Below are 14857 nucleotides of genomic sequence, written 5' to 3' on the forward strand. Positions count from 1 at the left end.
CCTTAAACTCCCAAACACAGCTGCTCCTACATAACCAGACATCTCCACCGGCCAGATACCCAATCTGTGTACGTACGGCTCTCGGTATGCAGAGCAGTAATCAAGCTTTGACATTCAAGCTCACAAACTGATATAACACAGCAAAGGTAATTACTGCTGTGGATAATTTGTTGACGGGATTGCCAGTAATGAGTTGTGGAGCTCAAAGCGATTATAAAATTCCCAATACAACGTTTGACATATGATCGGAATCCACAAATTATAATGGCAGTCAGACTGCTTTGGTCTGCTCCCCTATGCCTTATGCTGGGATTTTAATGTTGCCTTCAATAACAGGTTATTTCCTCTGCCTGTAATGAAGGAACAGGCTGCATCTGTCATCGTGAGCACATTAGGAAAAAGGATTACAAACTGTTGTAAAAAAAAAGAAAAAAAAGAAAGAAAAATCACCCCCTCCCGAGCACATGGTCTCTGTGCTGCAGGCATCGCCATTGTTATTGCTGTCAACTGGAACTGTTGTGCTCTCAGCTCTCTCTCCATTCAGTTGTCCTTCAGTTGAACACCATGGACGTCTGCACACTCAGCCTGGAGCAACAGTTCCCCCTACTGCACAAGAAGAGGGAGTTTCTTTATTTCCCCTTTTTTTATTCCCGTCTGCTTCATCAGATATGAAGAGCTGACTCATAATTCATTCATGGAACCTCAAATAGAGCAGAGGCGCAATAAAATAAATACATCAAAGAACACCTCACTGATAACGAATAAAAGTAAGCTCAGAATTTAGATTTGCTGTGTCATCCTGAACTCAAGCACAATGTCACGGCTCTATATCGAGACCTGTTTGGCTTGGTTTATTTTATGATGGCATGCTTCCACAGCAGGCAGTACTGGTCTGGTATCCTTCATTGACCCCTCAGCTCTTACCGGTCTGCAGGGAGACAGAGTACGTGTTCAGCAGCAGTGTTTATTTGCAGGCCTAGCAGGCCGGTGGTGGGTGTGTGTGTGTGTATTAGTGTGTGTGCGTGGTGGTGGGGGCAGCTCCAGCTTGACCTCCAGCACAGTCTGTTAATGTTTCTCCTCTGCCTCCCCCAAAGGACAGATTAACAACGAGCCACTTCTTCTGCACACGAACTAAGTGCCAGACGACTCTGCAGGCCTCTCGACAGGCTTCTCCTTTTTCCACCAAATAGCAAAAAAGAAAAGAAAAAACAGGAGTGCTGAAGGAAAGACTGCAGAGTGAGCACATGAGTTCATGGAAAACGGAACACCGTCTACCATTTAGTCTTCACTTGACATTTCTGGGCCGCTGTTCAATTTTCATTCCTAATGTAGAAAAAAAAAACATTTTCCCCTGCTCTTGTTTCCTGGCAACCTCCAGGCCCGCGCTGCTCTCTGGCCAGAGCCCTTAGACAAACAGCAGCAGACGGGGATAAAAATAATTACGGCTCTATTTGTCTTCCAAGAGACACTTTAAACCAGACCTGCTCCCTTCCCCTACGTCCTGCTCCACTGCACAATAAAGCCATTCACAATAGACACCGCGAATCAATGTACTCACACATGCTCATATGTTGGAAACAGTAATACTGTACGCTCAAAATGGCATTTCAACCTTGTTCCTGCAGTGTGTGCATTGTATTAACTGTCATCATTTACACGTCGAAGGTCAAGGGTTTTTGCACTTAATACTGAAATACCTAAATTAGGATCCTGCATCTTAGTCCCATGAGAATGCATTATAATACCTTCTTCTGTGTTCTTTATCTTTCCGATACCTTTTTTCACTGTGGTATTTTTATTGAATCCTTAGAAAGAATCCATATCCTTGACTTCTGCACGATTTCTATTTATCAAAATTAATCTATAGCTTTCCAAATACATAAAAACTGCTCCAATGTCACATTGTAAAGCTTTTACTATTTGGCATTTTCCTGTGCATTGCTACTGCCATCTACTGGTGAGTGGAAACTCAGAAACGTGGTGTGTTTTCATGTTTTATTGCAGGATTTTAAACAAAATATTTCCAGGTATGACAGACTGGAATATAAAAACAACATTTTACTGACATTGCAAAAAGAATATTGAAAACTTGACAACATTCCACAAACAAGTGTTCTGCTTTGTGTAGGCACTCGTAGACGTACTTCACATTTAAACTGTGCAGCAGTATGTAACAAATCATTTACATACCTTTGTTTTTATTAAGTACATATCAGCGAAGTCCCCCAAATAAAGCACAAAGTTACGTTTGAGAAAAAGTAATAGAATAAACAGACAGGAATACGATTAGAAAGATGGAATGTGTTTAACATCTCCCAGAAACGTTTTTTTTTTTTTTAACCTTGGAGTGCCATGATAGAGGAGCCATTGTCACCTGATGTCCAAAGGTCGAGCTCTGTCATTACCAAGCTCACAACTGCAGTCACAACCAGTCAGTGCACAAATAGTGTCTGAAATAATCAAGACAATCTGAGTGATAGCAGATTTCTATCTCACCCGCAATCGCACATTTATTCAACGGCATCTTCCTTTAAAAGGCCGACAGCGGACGATTCCCTGGAAAACAGAAAATTACATCTTTCAGAGGTAATGCAAAAAGTGTATGGACAAATTATAGAATTACTTAATCTGAGGAGAACTTTCTCACATGACCATATATTTGATATGTTAGCATTTCTGTCTTAGAGGTGAAATAACCAAGAGCTACTGACACATGTCTCTCAGCTTTGGATTCTAAGGTTGATCTTGCACCCTTTCTTGTCCCAGAGACCACAAATGGCAACTAGGGGGTTTATTAAGGATGCTCTGCAAAAAAATAATAATGGGGGGGGGGGGGCACAAATTTGAATGAGGGATACAGGAGATTCTCACCTTTCACATTCATTCAACGTCATCTTCTGATAAAGGCTGAGAGCTAATGATTCGCTGAAAAACAGAACACATCAAGAGGTTATGCTTAAAAAAAAAAAAAAGGCATAAAGGCACACATTATAGATGATAAACATGCTCTCTCAAAATCTCACAGGAAACAACGAGCTGTCTTTAACATTAGTATTTCTGTCTTAGAGGTGAAATAACCAAGAGCTACTGACACATGTCTCTCAGCTTTGGATTCTAAGGTTGATCTTGCACCCTTTCTTGTCCCAGAGACCACAAATGGCAACTAGGGGGTTTATTAAGGATGCTGTGCAAAAAAACAAAACACTACAAACTTAATGGGGGAGAGATATGCATGAAAAAAAACTCACCTGGCTGATGGTGGGCAATTTGGTGAGCAGCATTTGGAAGACTGGAGGCGGCAGCGTCTGCTGGAGCACCTGGAGCAGCTGCTGAGGTTGACCGCAGACTGCTATGGCATTGGTCAGGTGCTCCACACCGTTCTCAAAGTCACCTGGAATTAAGGTTGGAAATGTTCAGAAAACAATCAAGAAATGCAAAGCGAGCAAGTAAATTATCAAAAGGTTAAGTTAATTATTTTTGGCAACATTCGACTTACAGGCTGAAACTTCATATGAATAAGTATTTAAGTATAAGTGCTACAGTGCATTGAACATGAAGTGAAGCATAGGTTGTGTCCCTGAATGATTTACATGTGTATTTATCATTTGCTGCAGCCATGCAAGTGTGCAATATGCACATCATTTATGCATGAAGAAACTGTGAGCAGACACGTGTCTGACCTTGTGACAGGAGCTCCTCTCCCAGCTGGATTTCCTCCAAAAAGAATTTCTGAACAGCTTCCGCGTCCTTCAGGTCAGGTAGCTTCAAAGACAACGAACAAAGTGTCAGAAAACCGCACATTTAGACCACAGTGAGACACCAAAATCTGAAAGTAGATTTAGTCCTACCCTTGCCACTCCCGACTTTTCACTAGAAACGTTATGCTTTCTTCTACCTGTGAAACAAAAGCGGCTTTAAGCTGTGCTGGTTCGTTTGGTTTGCGGTTGTGACGTTACAAATGGAGAAACACGTGGTTGCAAGTTAGTGGCTGTTAGCACGTGTTTCTTGCTTCAGTCGTCTACCCTGCGACGTAGCCGAGAAAGATTAAGTCATATCAAGGGTTAACACTTTCTAAGCTGTACGTAATTAAATAAACATAGCTTTCTTCGTCAATATTTTGTGTCCTTGCAGCTTTTCTGCCACATGGAAGCTAAAGTGCTAAATTGCCTGTCGCGCTAACGCTAACCTCCCTCTGCTCCCTCCGGCTCCGATACTCACGTTCAAGTAGCTTTTCCTTGAAGCGAGGGTCACTCCTTCGCTTCCTGTCAAAATAAATACAGTAGGCGATGAAAAGCGCTCCACACGCGCCGACAACTACCGCGCTCGCCCGTCCGCTCATCATACCTAACTATCCACGAGCGAGGCACGCGGCGCACCAGCGTGTCAGCAGCTAGCACGCTGCTAAGGAAGTGCGGAGCGGAAGTACGTCACTCATGACGCACTAAAGATTTATCGTAGTTCCGTTTTGCTACAGGGCCCCTAAAGTTCTTATTATTTAAGAAAAACATAATGTTAATAACAAAGTGTAAAATTCTCTGTTACAAGTCAAATCCAGTCGTCAAAAACACAATAAAACAAAAATAGCTATCTGCTTATTATAACCACTAAAAACAATGTTCACTTTGTATATACCGTTGGGTAGTTAATCTTCAATGGACAATCTTTATTAAGCTTGTCATGTGTTTTACAGCAAAATAACTAATTAGAGAACATGTGTGCATGTAATGAGGTGAAAAGTTAAAAAAAAATCTGTAGTAAACATGGTAAAAAGGAGAATTTTCCCTCTGAATTTGAGTAAAAGTATATTAAACTAGAAATGATCAAGTAAAGTAGCATTCCCTCAAAATTGTACTTCACAAATAAGGTACTTGAGTAAAACTTACTTTCCATGACTGAAGCCCAGAGACACATCGAATACTTCACAAACTATGGCATTTATTTCAAACAGAGGCTTCTGCTTTGCTTACATTTTTACAATAAATTACACAATGATCATCTTCAGATGAGCCTAATAAATACTATTGAGCATTTTTTTCACCAAGCTCCATTACTTTCTCTTAATCTATGTTCCAGACTATTTTCCATATACAGGTTCATACAGCTGAAGCTTCTGGCCATGTACAGGTTGGGAAATAGTTCAGCCGTGTCCAAAACCACCGTTCTCCTCTTACAAGCACAAGCTATAGAAAAATAAAACAATACAAACTAAAGAAAAACATGACATTAAAAAAGGGAAAAAAGAAAAAAGTATTCAAACTGATGAAAAGAGGCAGAACAAAACCAAATAAATGAACTCAAATAAATCTGTTCCTACAAGAGGACAATAATGAGGACAAAGGGGAGAACAAACATGCTGTAACCCTCAGTATTTACACTTAAACTGCAGTTAAAACCGTAAAACTGTCTGTACAGAAAGGTACATGTTATTAACAGTGCAAGATATTAAATAGCTTGACTCAAAACACTTCTCAATATACAAATGTATAACAAAAGCATACAATTACATACAAGTGCCAAACAAAATGTAACTTCAGGTTATCATACAGTAGGGGGTCTATACAAAGGAAACACTGGAGATGTCTTCAGAAATGTATACACATACGTCACTTTATGATATAAATGCACATTTACAATATCTTTAACTTTAATCTGGTCATAGTACAGGACACAGAACCAAACCTTTTCGGTGGGGATGAGTGTGAGAGGAAGCTGGCATGTCATTTTTGATCGTGAGTAAAATTAGAAAGATGCCAAAAGAGTATGCGTTGCTTTATTTAACGAAGCATAATTACACTTAATTCAATACCTTCATGTTTGTTTAAAACACTGCAAAATGTGGGATTCAGCTTCATCAGTGTGTTCTGCAGTACTGAGATCATGCTGTCAATACCGCCTATGGCTGCCTTCAGGCTAACTTGATCTAGTCGCAGTGAAGACATTGGGACAGAGGGGGTTAAATGGGTGATGGAAACACAATCAAATAAAGCAGATGGGCTTTTAAAAGGCTGAAGAACTGGAGTAATGTGACCATTGGATTCACCACCTCCATCATTGCACATTTTATACTGCCAAACTTAACAGTGGCACCCAAACTGGATGAGAATTCAGTAGTAGATTAAAGGTGATCCAGTATACGAGTTCTGCTTTTACTATTATACTTTTTAAATATCACCATACGCTGATTAAAACCATCATTATCCGTCAGACTCAGCCCTTAATTGCCTGCTCACTCATACGGCATTCTTCAGTCTTTTGTAAGTAACACGTTATTCCAGCTGACCCTCTGATTTGAGAAGAGGATCAGGAAAAAAATGTGCGCTCCTTTCTCAAAGTGCCCCATGGAGGAGAACAAAAAGGCACTAAAGTATCATTCCATATTCATCCACTGAGGCCGTCAGTGGACCTATGATGGTATGAAACCCGATCCGCCAACACCTACATGACTCAATGCAACCACGTACAGCACCACATGCCTGTACGCGAGAAGAGCATCGTCAACCACTTGAGGTTTATCCACATGAAGGCCTTTTTAATGAGGGTGGACAGAGAAACGTGGCAAGGTTACATTTCTTACGCTCTAAATGCCAATGTGGCAGTGATCCTCTGGATTCCCCCACGACAACGTGGCAAGCACAGGCTTCACCGCGTTGAGATACGAGGTCAGAGCACAAAGGGGTCTTCACTGGAAATCAACCCATACCAATAAAAACGTTATCAAATGGAAACGATTATTGCTTGCAAAAACAATTCTTATAAATGTTCAATTCAGGAGAGCGTAAAAGACAATTTTGTATTTTTTTGTTTGGACAAATGTTACCCCCCCCTACACAATCTTCATAAAAGTGCACTTAAGTGCCGATAGCTTGCCAAGGAAACAATTGTCAATAGAAAATAGTGCTTGTTTCTTGTTTTTTTTTTTGTGTTAAGTCTCTGGTCTTGTTTTTGGGCCCCAGTAGTTACAGTATGTAGGTTGACTTGTCCTGTTGGATGGGAATGGGGGCAGTGACCCCGGGGTGCTGGTTAAGTGCTTAGTGCAGTGGCTTTTCGCTGGTTCGTCCTGTCACCTGCACTCCACTGATACCCCAGAGTTCTGCGAAGAGGAGGATGAGGTTGACACCGGCGGGTCAGCCAGTGTCAGCATGACCGCCGCAGTCAGTGAGCTGGAGGACGGGGATGAGGACGAGGAGGATGTAGAGGAAGCAGCCACTGTGCCTTCAGAACAAAGAGAAAGAGAGGATTTTGTTATTGTCGGTTTAGAGGCACGTATGGCTTTAATGGTGTCACCACATCTTTACACACAAACTATAGAATGGATTTGAACAACAGCTGCTGAAACAGAAGCCTGGTAATCAGTGATGTTGAGGGTCGACTCACTTTCCCGTTCCTTCTTCTTCATGCGTTTCCGCCGTCTGTCGATGGAGGCCACCTCAGACTTGAGGGAGAGGTAGTGGTTCCTGATGTCCTGCAGCTTCTCCTGAAGAAATGAAATTCTCTCCAGACTGCTCATCTTTTCCAGGTCAGCTAAGTGGAGCGAAATTAATGCATATTAGGATTTCAGGGTTAATAGAGCGTAGATATAAAACTAAACTTTAATGAATAGAATGAAAAATAGTTGCTAAATTAAAGAATAAGTTCATCCAAATCACAAAAAACTTGACTTTTTAAACATGTTGATAATGATAATTGACAATCAAATATCCTCAGGCATAACAAATTACTTTACAAGAACAACTTAATGTGCGACACTTACACATCTGGAAGCTCCACTTGTACACACGTGGCGATCTTCCGTGGTTGTCCCGGTGCTGGGTGTGTTCGGCGTCACCCGTCTTGTGGTACTTATGGCTCGAAGGAGGAGATCTTCCGTGACACTTAGGCGAAGTGGCAGCCTTCACGTCTGGTGCGTTGGTCTTGGAGGCAGTTGATTTGGCAGTGCCCTCAACAACAGACTGGTCTTCACTGTCACTGCTGTTGGCTGCAGGAGAAAAGACAGCTGAGGTGAAAAAAAAGGGGAAATGATCAGGCAAAATCTCATTCCCTTATAGAAAATTCTACAAGTGATAAAAGTGCAGCTGGTTTTTGAAACAAGAAGGCTAGCAGGGCGCCAGCAATTCCATCAACAGCTCTTCTTACCTGTTTTCCTATTCTTTTTGGGAGGCACACCTAGGCTCTTGCGGTTTGGCTTCTGTTTCTTTGAGGGTCCACCTGTCTGTGATTCCTTCTGCCGCTTCTGACTCACAGAAGCTACAAAGAAAATGCAAGAAGACGGTGAGGAAACAGGTAGACGGTGAAATGAGTTGTCAGCATGTATTCATTTATCCGTCCATCTTAAAGAAAATAATGAATTCTGTCAATGATAAAAAAAACAACTAAATTGGCTATTACTTGTACCTTTGGACTTCTGCTCACTCTCATGTTGGCTGCTGCTGCTCAGCTCTAGACTGCCGCTGCTGCTGCTGTTGCAGGAGAGGCTGACGTCAAACACCTTCGAGGGGGAACCTGCCCCCTCTTCCTGAGGGAGGTCTTGCAGCTCCCCGCCCAGACTCTCCACTTCCACTGTGCTGCTGTCTGTCTCGCTGCGCCCACCGGCCACTTCCTCCTGTGTGGGTCCTGGGAGGAGAGCGTCCGAAACCGGCTCTGAAGGCAAGGCCGGCGGTACGGACGGCGGAGGGGAGGAGGGCTGCGCTGGACCGGAGTCTTCCACGGCGCTGCCTCCACCTGAGGGCGACTCGGGCGTTGTTGGTGGGGTGTTGAGTACAGAGTTACTGCCGCTGCTGGGAAACTCCTGCAGTTTGTCGTTCTCCATCTGCTCCTCCGAGGCTTCGTCCTCGGGTCCAGCATCCTGTTCGACGCTAGGCTCCTCCAGGCACGGGGGCACAGGTGGAGGAGGAGAGTTGGCGGCCTCTGTGTCCGAGTCAGAGAACAACTCTTTGAGAGTCTTCTTCGGCCACTGGGCCTGGATGCTGGACCACACATCCTTTTGGCCTTTAGAGCGGACAGCTGGCTTTTCCTCTGAGTTCCCAGACATTTTGGCCCTCTTTTCAGGAATCTCCCAGAACCCAGATTGTCTGCCACCTTTGGTCTTCTCCTTCATTCCGTTGTACTTCTTGGAAGGGGGACCTTTGGGTTTTGGCCGGCTTCGCTCACTTTCCTCAGCTTGGGACTCGGCCAGCGTTGCACCCTCGTCATCGGAACTGCTGCTAGACGAGGCCCCCCTCTCCTCCCCGGGACCAGCAGCTCTCTCCTCCAGTTTCCTGGGAGAGGCTCCAGGCAACCAGTCAGCACTCCTGGTGCTCCGGGTCTTGGCTTTAGATTGGCTTTTCGGGGTCCTCTCTGCTGCGCCTTCAGATTTTCTCTTCCTGTTGCTCGCCTCTCCCTCCAGCTCCGGTTGGCTTCTGCGCTTCCCAACATCTGCGCTCTCTGAACTGACCGACTCCTGGTTCTTTCCTGAGACTGGAGACGGTTTGGATGCTTCAGGAGGGGTCCCGCTCTCAAAGCACTGCGATGTTTGCGGGGGTTCTGGAGGGGCCTTTCTGGGGCTGCCTCTGCAACCCGGGCGATCCTCCTCGTTGTGCTCTCCCTCCTCATCCTCATGCTCACTTTCGTCCGTGGACATCTCCGAGGCTGAAGGAAACGAGAAAGAGCTTCTGTTAGTTTCAGCACGATATCAACAGGCATAAATAAACCACTTCAGAGTTACACAATCCTAAGCTGCTATTAGTGTGCATGAGGACTACAGGCTAATGAGTGTTGCTACCTTGCAGGCCATTGAGGATAGAAGTAATTTCTATAGACTTGACTGGAGACTGCTGAGTCCCTTTGTCCTCACCCTCGTCCATCTTGGAAAAGACATCCTGACTCAGGCCACATTTGGAGCGTGGGAGGCGGTTAGAGTTGGGCGAAGGGCCGAGGGCTTCTCTGTCATTGAGCCTCTCCAACCTGTCTCGCTCCCTCTCCGCTTTGTTCTGTCAGGATTTAAACACAGTCAGCGATTCTCTTCATGACAATCAAAGCAGGCTTAAGTTGAAAAAAAGTGAACGCTCTCCAGTCTCGTACCTTTATCTTTTTGCGGTGCTTTATTTTTGGTACATTCTTATTGGCCGGGCGCACAATCTTGTCTGCTTTGATCCATTCATCATATCTAAAATCAAGTGCAAAGACAAGAAGACAATTTCATCATTCAGATCTTTGAGAGGAGCAAAGACTTCATCCTCTCACACCACCCACCACACAGACACCTCTACTGTCTGACCCCAACATGTTGCTGTGACACAATAAGCCTCAACAGCAAAGGAAGAAATCCCATGGTGTTATGTGGAAAAAGACAAACCTTTACGATGAAGAAAGAAACAATATTAACACCGACCACCACACAAATCATATTCAACAAAGTTCCCAACAGTACCAAGGTTGCTACTTGGGTTGTATGAGGAAAAAATGAAAAGTTTCACGACATCGCACACGACAGACACAATGCAGAGAACATCCCACTGTCTTTTATAGAGTGCTAGAGGACCACACAACGACATTGAGACAATGAAATGCTAGTTGCACTAGTTAACCTCTGTGTCATGGTACCCTAACACTCTACTTAACACTGCATTAACCCTGACCCGCTGGGGAGGGGGGGAGAGGGTTGAGAGGTAGAGGTGAGTGTAGCAGCACTTTGGTTGGCCTTTCAGAGATCCAAAGGGTAGCTCACATTAAAATCATATCATCTCGTAGGATTGAAAAAAAAAAAAAAAATGGTTTAACCAAAACCACTGGTTGGCTATGCCCAGGATCAAATTAGTTCAAATTCAGCCTGTCTGTAGATTTAGTTGAGAGACAGACAGCTGGGGGACAGACAGACAGGGGATTCAGTCAAAACTGAGTAAGGGAATCTGAGGATGTGATCCACATCAACCCAATTCTGTTTCTGCCACTAGATGGCCCAGTGTTCTCCATAGTCAGAGTACTGACCATGGGACGGGATCAAGTGAAGCAGAACTGTGAGGAAGGGGATGTATCTGTTACTACTGAGGGGATACCCATGTAGCGGTGATCCCTTGCACTGAATTGAAAGTTAACAGATGTATTTTTTTTTTTTTGCTTTTATAATTATTATTATTTTTAGGGTGAATATAGACGTTAGGTGATTTCTCCCCAGGTCCTGTCTTACCTGACGTTCCAGCCACAGTAGTGCACCAGGTAGAGCACCTCTCCCCCTCCACGTCTGCCTCTTTCACAGTGGCCTCGTACGTCTTCAGATTGCGGCCTCGCCCATACCTCACCTGCACCTTCATCCCCGGGGGGTAACACTCAAACTCCTCCCCTTCCTCCCCCTCCTGACTGCTGTCATCCCTGCAAGAAAAACAGTTCAGCACTTCCTGGCCCTAGGCTGCACCACAAAACCCCACCCACAGCCACCCCGCCCAACTCTGCTACCTGCTGCTAGGAAGCCTGTTTTGTAAGTAATTTGCTCCACCCTTGCCTTCCCTGTCCCGTTACAACACTAGGCCCTCTCCTAAACAGAAACATAAACTTCCCATTTCTGTCCTCCCTTAACTCTAGTCCAGTGTAACCTACAGCAAACTTCAGTATAAACAACTGTTCATTTACAGTATGCCAGTCAAAGAACAGTACATGGGAGTGTACAGTAAATAAAACATCATTCTTTCATGGCTAAAATCAATCATCTTGCATGGGAAATAACACTACTGTTAGGCTAGCTAACCCTATATCCACACACAGCAACATACTTGGGATTCTCACTCTCACATACACAAACACACACACACGCTGTAAGAAACAAAGCAGCCACAAGGAGGAGCTAGTGGGAGACAGTCAGTAGATGTCGAAGCTAGAGGGTATACGGGCGGTGCAGGAATGCCAGTAAGTGGTTTAGGCGCAGGGGCCACAGGGGCAGGTTAGCACAGCAAAAGCACAACTTGGCAGGCGGAGCAGCAACTTAAAGCGAGACTACAGCGCTGAGAGGAAGCACGGCTACCAGAACCAATTTGGTCTGCTGCCACGAAGAACAGCAACAACACAGTACTCCACACAATCCCTCTCATACCGAAACTGCTCAGAGCATGTGCCTTCTGCTGGTAGCTTATTTACAACACACCACAACGAAGAAGATGCACTTCTTTGTGCAGGAGTCCAAGTGTGACAGCCCAAGAAGCTGTTACCGACTAAAGGGGACACACTAGACTTAAAAAATGCCAAATGATTTAAAATAATTGCTGCACATAAATCGATTCCACAGACCTTTTCCGACCCTCAGTGATAAATATGGTCATGAAACATAAAAAAATAAAATAAAAGAGCTGCAACAATTGGGCAAATAATCAGTTAGTCAAGCCACAGAAAATAGTATTTTGAAAATTGATTCCACGTTGATGTCACTTTCAAGAAAAAATAGTTGGTTCCCAGTTCTCGAATGTGAAAATTTGCTGTTTTTTCTTGGTCTTAAATTATAGTTAATTGAATATTTTAGGGGGTTGCACTGTTGATTGAACAAAACAAGACATTGTATGACGTCACCAAGGACTCTAGGAGCTTGTGATGGGCATTTGTCACTGTTTTCTGATATTTTATAGACCATAACGATTAATCAAAAAACTGCCAGCAGATTATTAAATAATCATTAGTTGCAGCCCTAAACAAATAATATTATCCAACAGTATTAGCTGCGTCAGGACATGTAATTTCCTCAAACCCTGCAGAGTTCAACTTCAGTCAATGTGCATGATATAATGCACTCTAACATCAGCAAAGAAAGCCTGGAGCACACGTTTCAATAGAGCAGCTGATTAGGCTTCATCAAGGAAAAAAAAAGCTTCATAGTACTTAGGCAGTTACTTAACAATCACTGTCGAACAGGAGTTTCCTTCTATATAATCACTTGCTCTTTTTCCCAAAATTTGCAATTTAGGCTCATTGTTAACCAGCTCTCGTTGGCTACACACAGTCGGTGCTGCTTGAATGAAAATGTGATCCACACACACTGCAGGTCCAGATTACAGGCTGTAAACATTGCCCAGGTCTGATATCATCAGGAAACATGAGATCAGCCTGCAGGTCGTCTGCTGTGTGAATCTGTAAACCCTCAAACTACCACACAATCTGCAAAGGACCAATGATCCAGACAAAGCAAAAGGATCGGGGGAACAACTCGATTGTCGGAAAATCCACATGTGATGGTAATCAGCAGGATCATACTGTCGTGAGCCCAAAGATTAGAACTACAGAGAGTGGGATCCTCAAAGCAACAGTGCTTGATAAGAAGATGTGCAATCCCTGCATCCCGACACACAAAAACTTGTTTTTTCTAGCCCGTCCGCAGAAGCCCGAACAACCTTAACACTAGGGTCAAGTGTGGGTGGTGGAAGGTTAACAAACAGGAGAGTATGATCTAGATGCTCTGGACAGAACCAATAGCTAACTGAGACCGAACCATACAACTTCCCAGAACTATCTTTCATTCTTCAACGCTGAAGTCACCTTTTCCTTTAAAAGGTTACTTCCTCTGAAGCACTATCTTGCGTCTAGTGTGGAAATGCATCAGTGACAACACTCACACACATGGAACATTTAATAAAGCTGAACATCGAAAAGCCAAAAAAATGAGAGAAAAGACAGAGACAGATCGAGAGAGAGAAAGAGAGAGGGCAGAAATCAAGAAGAGCACAGCCGTGTCTGCACTGAGAGGCCGGCTGCCGTCAAGCAATCCCAGCCAGGAAGAGAGAGAGTGAGAGTGAGAATGAGAGAAAGAGAGAGTGAGAGTGAGAGTGAGAGAGAGAGCACAGAATGACATGCCAGGTGAAACATAGCAGTCCGGCTTTTGTGCTCTAAGATGTCTCTGCCAGCTGATGCCGACTAAGCCACGAGAAATAATAATAGCACAGAGGGCAGTGGGTAAGAGCTTAGTTAGAGAGAGAGGGAGAGAGGAGAGCCTTCCTCTCTCTGGTTAGCAGGTAGAGGTGGATTGTGGGTATACTGGGTATTAGTGTCATTAAGGTCAGAAGGGTCGCTGCTCCTCATCTGCTAATGGTCTTTTAGATTTCTACTGCCACCAAGGAAAGTGAATGCCTCAGGTCCTTTAGTCTGGTGAAACTTTTAGGTATTTAAGGTCCGATTGAATATATTAACAGTTTCACTATGCAGGAGCCCTGCACGGAGCTTGTGTTGGTGCCATGAGGATATTTTTACCACCCTGGTGGAGGGACCATCCTTTCAGACCACCTACCCAGAGTTGTCTTTGCTCTCCTGCTCCTCGTCGCCGTCCTCCTTCATGTCGTCGGCTCCGAGGCGAGCCGTCGACGAGCCCTCGTCTGCGTCTCCATTGAGGGGACCATCTTCCTCGTCGTCGTCATCATCGTCGTCGTCGTCGTTTCCGCTGTCCTTCCCCTCAGTTTTGGATGGTTCGGGCTCCGTTTTGTTTCGGGCAAAATCAGGCTTCTCGTCCTTTGACAGAGGGATGATTTCATTATAATCAACAAGAGAAGCAGTGAGGTAATTAATATAACATGGATTTTTGATAAATACAATAATAAGGACAAAGAGTTAAATCAGATAGTATTTAGGAAAATGCACCTTGCAGACTATAGACTGTGTGCTACAAGGGTCTCCATCCACCTCAGCTTTCTGCTCCTCCGAGCTGGAGGAGGTGACAGGTGCTCCTCCTGCCTCCCCCTCAGACTTCACCTCTCCCTTGGGAGGTTGCTTCAAAGGAAGGTCCATCCTGAAGGTGATGGCGGTGGAGGTGCAGTATTCCTCAAATCCGTTCAAGTACCTGAGTGATGAAACATTCCTCATCAACATATCTTGAAAAGTCAAATCTCTCTTCTCCTCTCTAACATATTCAAACATA

At 44.2% G+C, this 14857-nt stretch overlaps 2 protein-coding genes and 2 non-coding genes across 4 annotated transcripts in view; all 4 read right to left on the minus strand.

The window, feature by feature from the left end:
- Positions 1-1986: 1986 nt before the first annotated feature.
- Positions 1987-4407, minus strand: tomm20a (translocase of outer mitochondrial membrane 20). The gene is made up of 6 exons (XM_054600227.1): positions 4219-4407; positions 3849-3895; positions 3681-3762; positions 3249-3391; positions 2872-2925; positions 1987-2556 (listed from the first exon to the last, which is right to left on the minus strand). The coding sequence occupies exons 1-5, from the start codon at positions 4340-4342 to the stop codon at positions 2881-2883; spliced, it is 441 nt and encodes a 146-aa protein (XP_054456202.1). The 5' UTR covers positions 4343-4407; the 3' UTR covers positions 1987-2556; positions 2872-2880.
- On the minus strand, positions 2675-2806 carry LOC129092833 (small nucleolar RNA SNORA14). Its single transcript, XR_008531273.1, has one exon. It is a non-coding gene; the product is annotated as a small nucleolar RNA SNORA14 (small nucleolar RNA).
- Positions 3056-3187, minus strand: LOC129092832 (small nucleolar RNA SNORA14). The gene has a single exon (XR_008531272.1). It is a non-coding gene; the product is annotated as a small nucleolar RNA SNORA14 (small nucleolar RNA).
- A 508-nt stretch (positions 4408-4915) lies between the features above and the next one.
- arid4b (AT-rich interaction domain 4B) overlaps positions 4916-14857 on the minus strand; it is a 37758-nt gene continuing 27816 nt past the window's right edge. Inside the window, 11 exon segments of the mRNA XM_054599622.1 lie at positions 4916-7212; positions 7375-7521; positions 7751-7975; positions 8134-8244; positions 8392-9624; positions 9758-9965; positions 10057-10141; positions 11162-11210; positions 11213-11343; positions 14234-14451; positions 14581-14779. Coding sequence (XP_054455597.1) covers positions 7061-7212; positions 7375-7521; positions 7751-7975; positions 8134-8244; positions 8392-9624; positions 9758-9965; positions 10057-10141; positions 11162-11210; positions 11213-11343; positions 14234-14451; positions 14581-14779 — 2758 coding nt within the window. The 3' untranslated portion in view covers positions 4916-7060.

The sequence above is a fragment of the Anoplopoma fimbria genome, chromosome 6, assembly GCF_027596085.1.
Source record: "Anoplopoma fimbria isolate UVic2021 breed Golden Eagle Sablefish chromosome 6, Afim_UVic_2022, whole genome shotgun sequence".
In the NCBI taxonomy this organism is placed as follows: Eukaryota; Metazoa; Chordata; class Actinopteri; order Perciformes; family Anoplopomatidae; genus Anoplopoma; species Anoplopoma fimbria.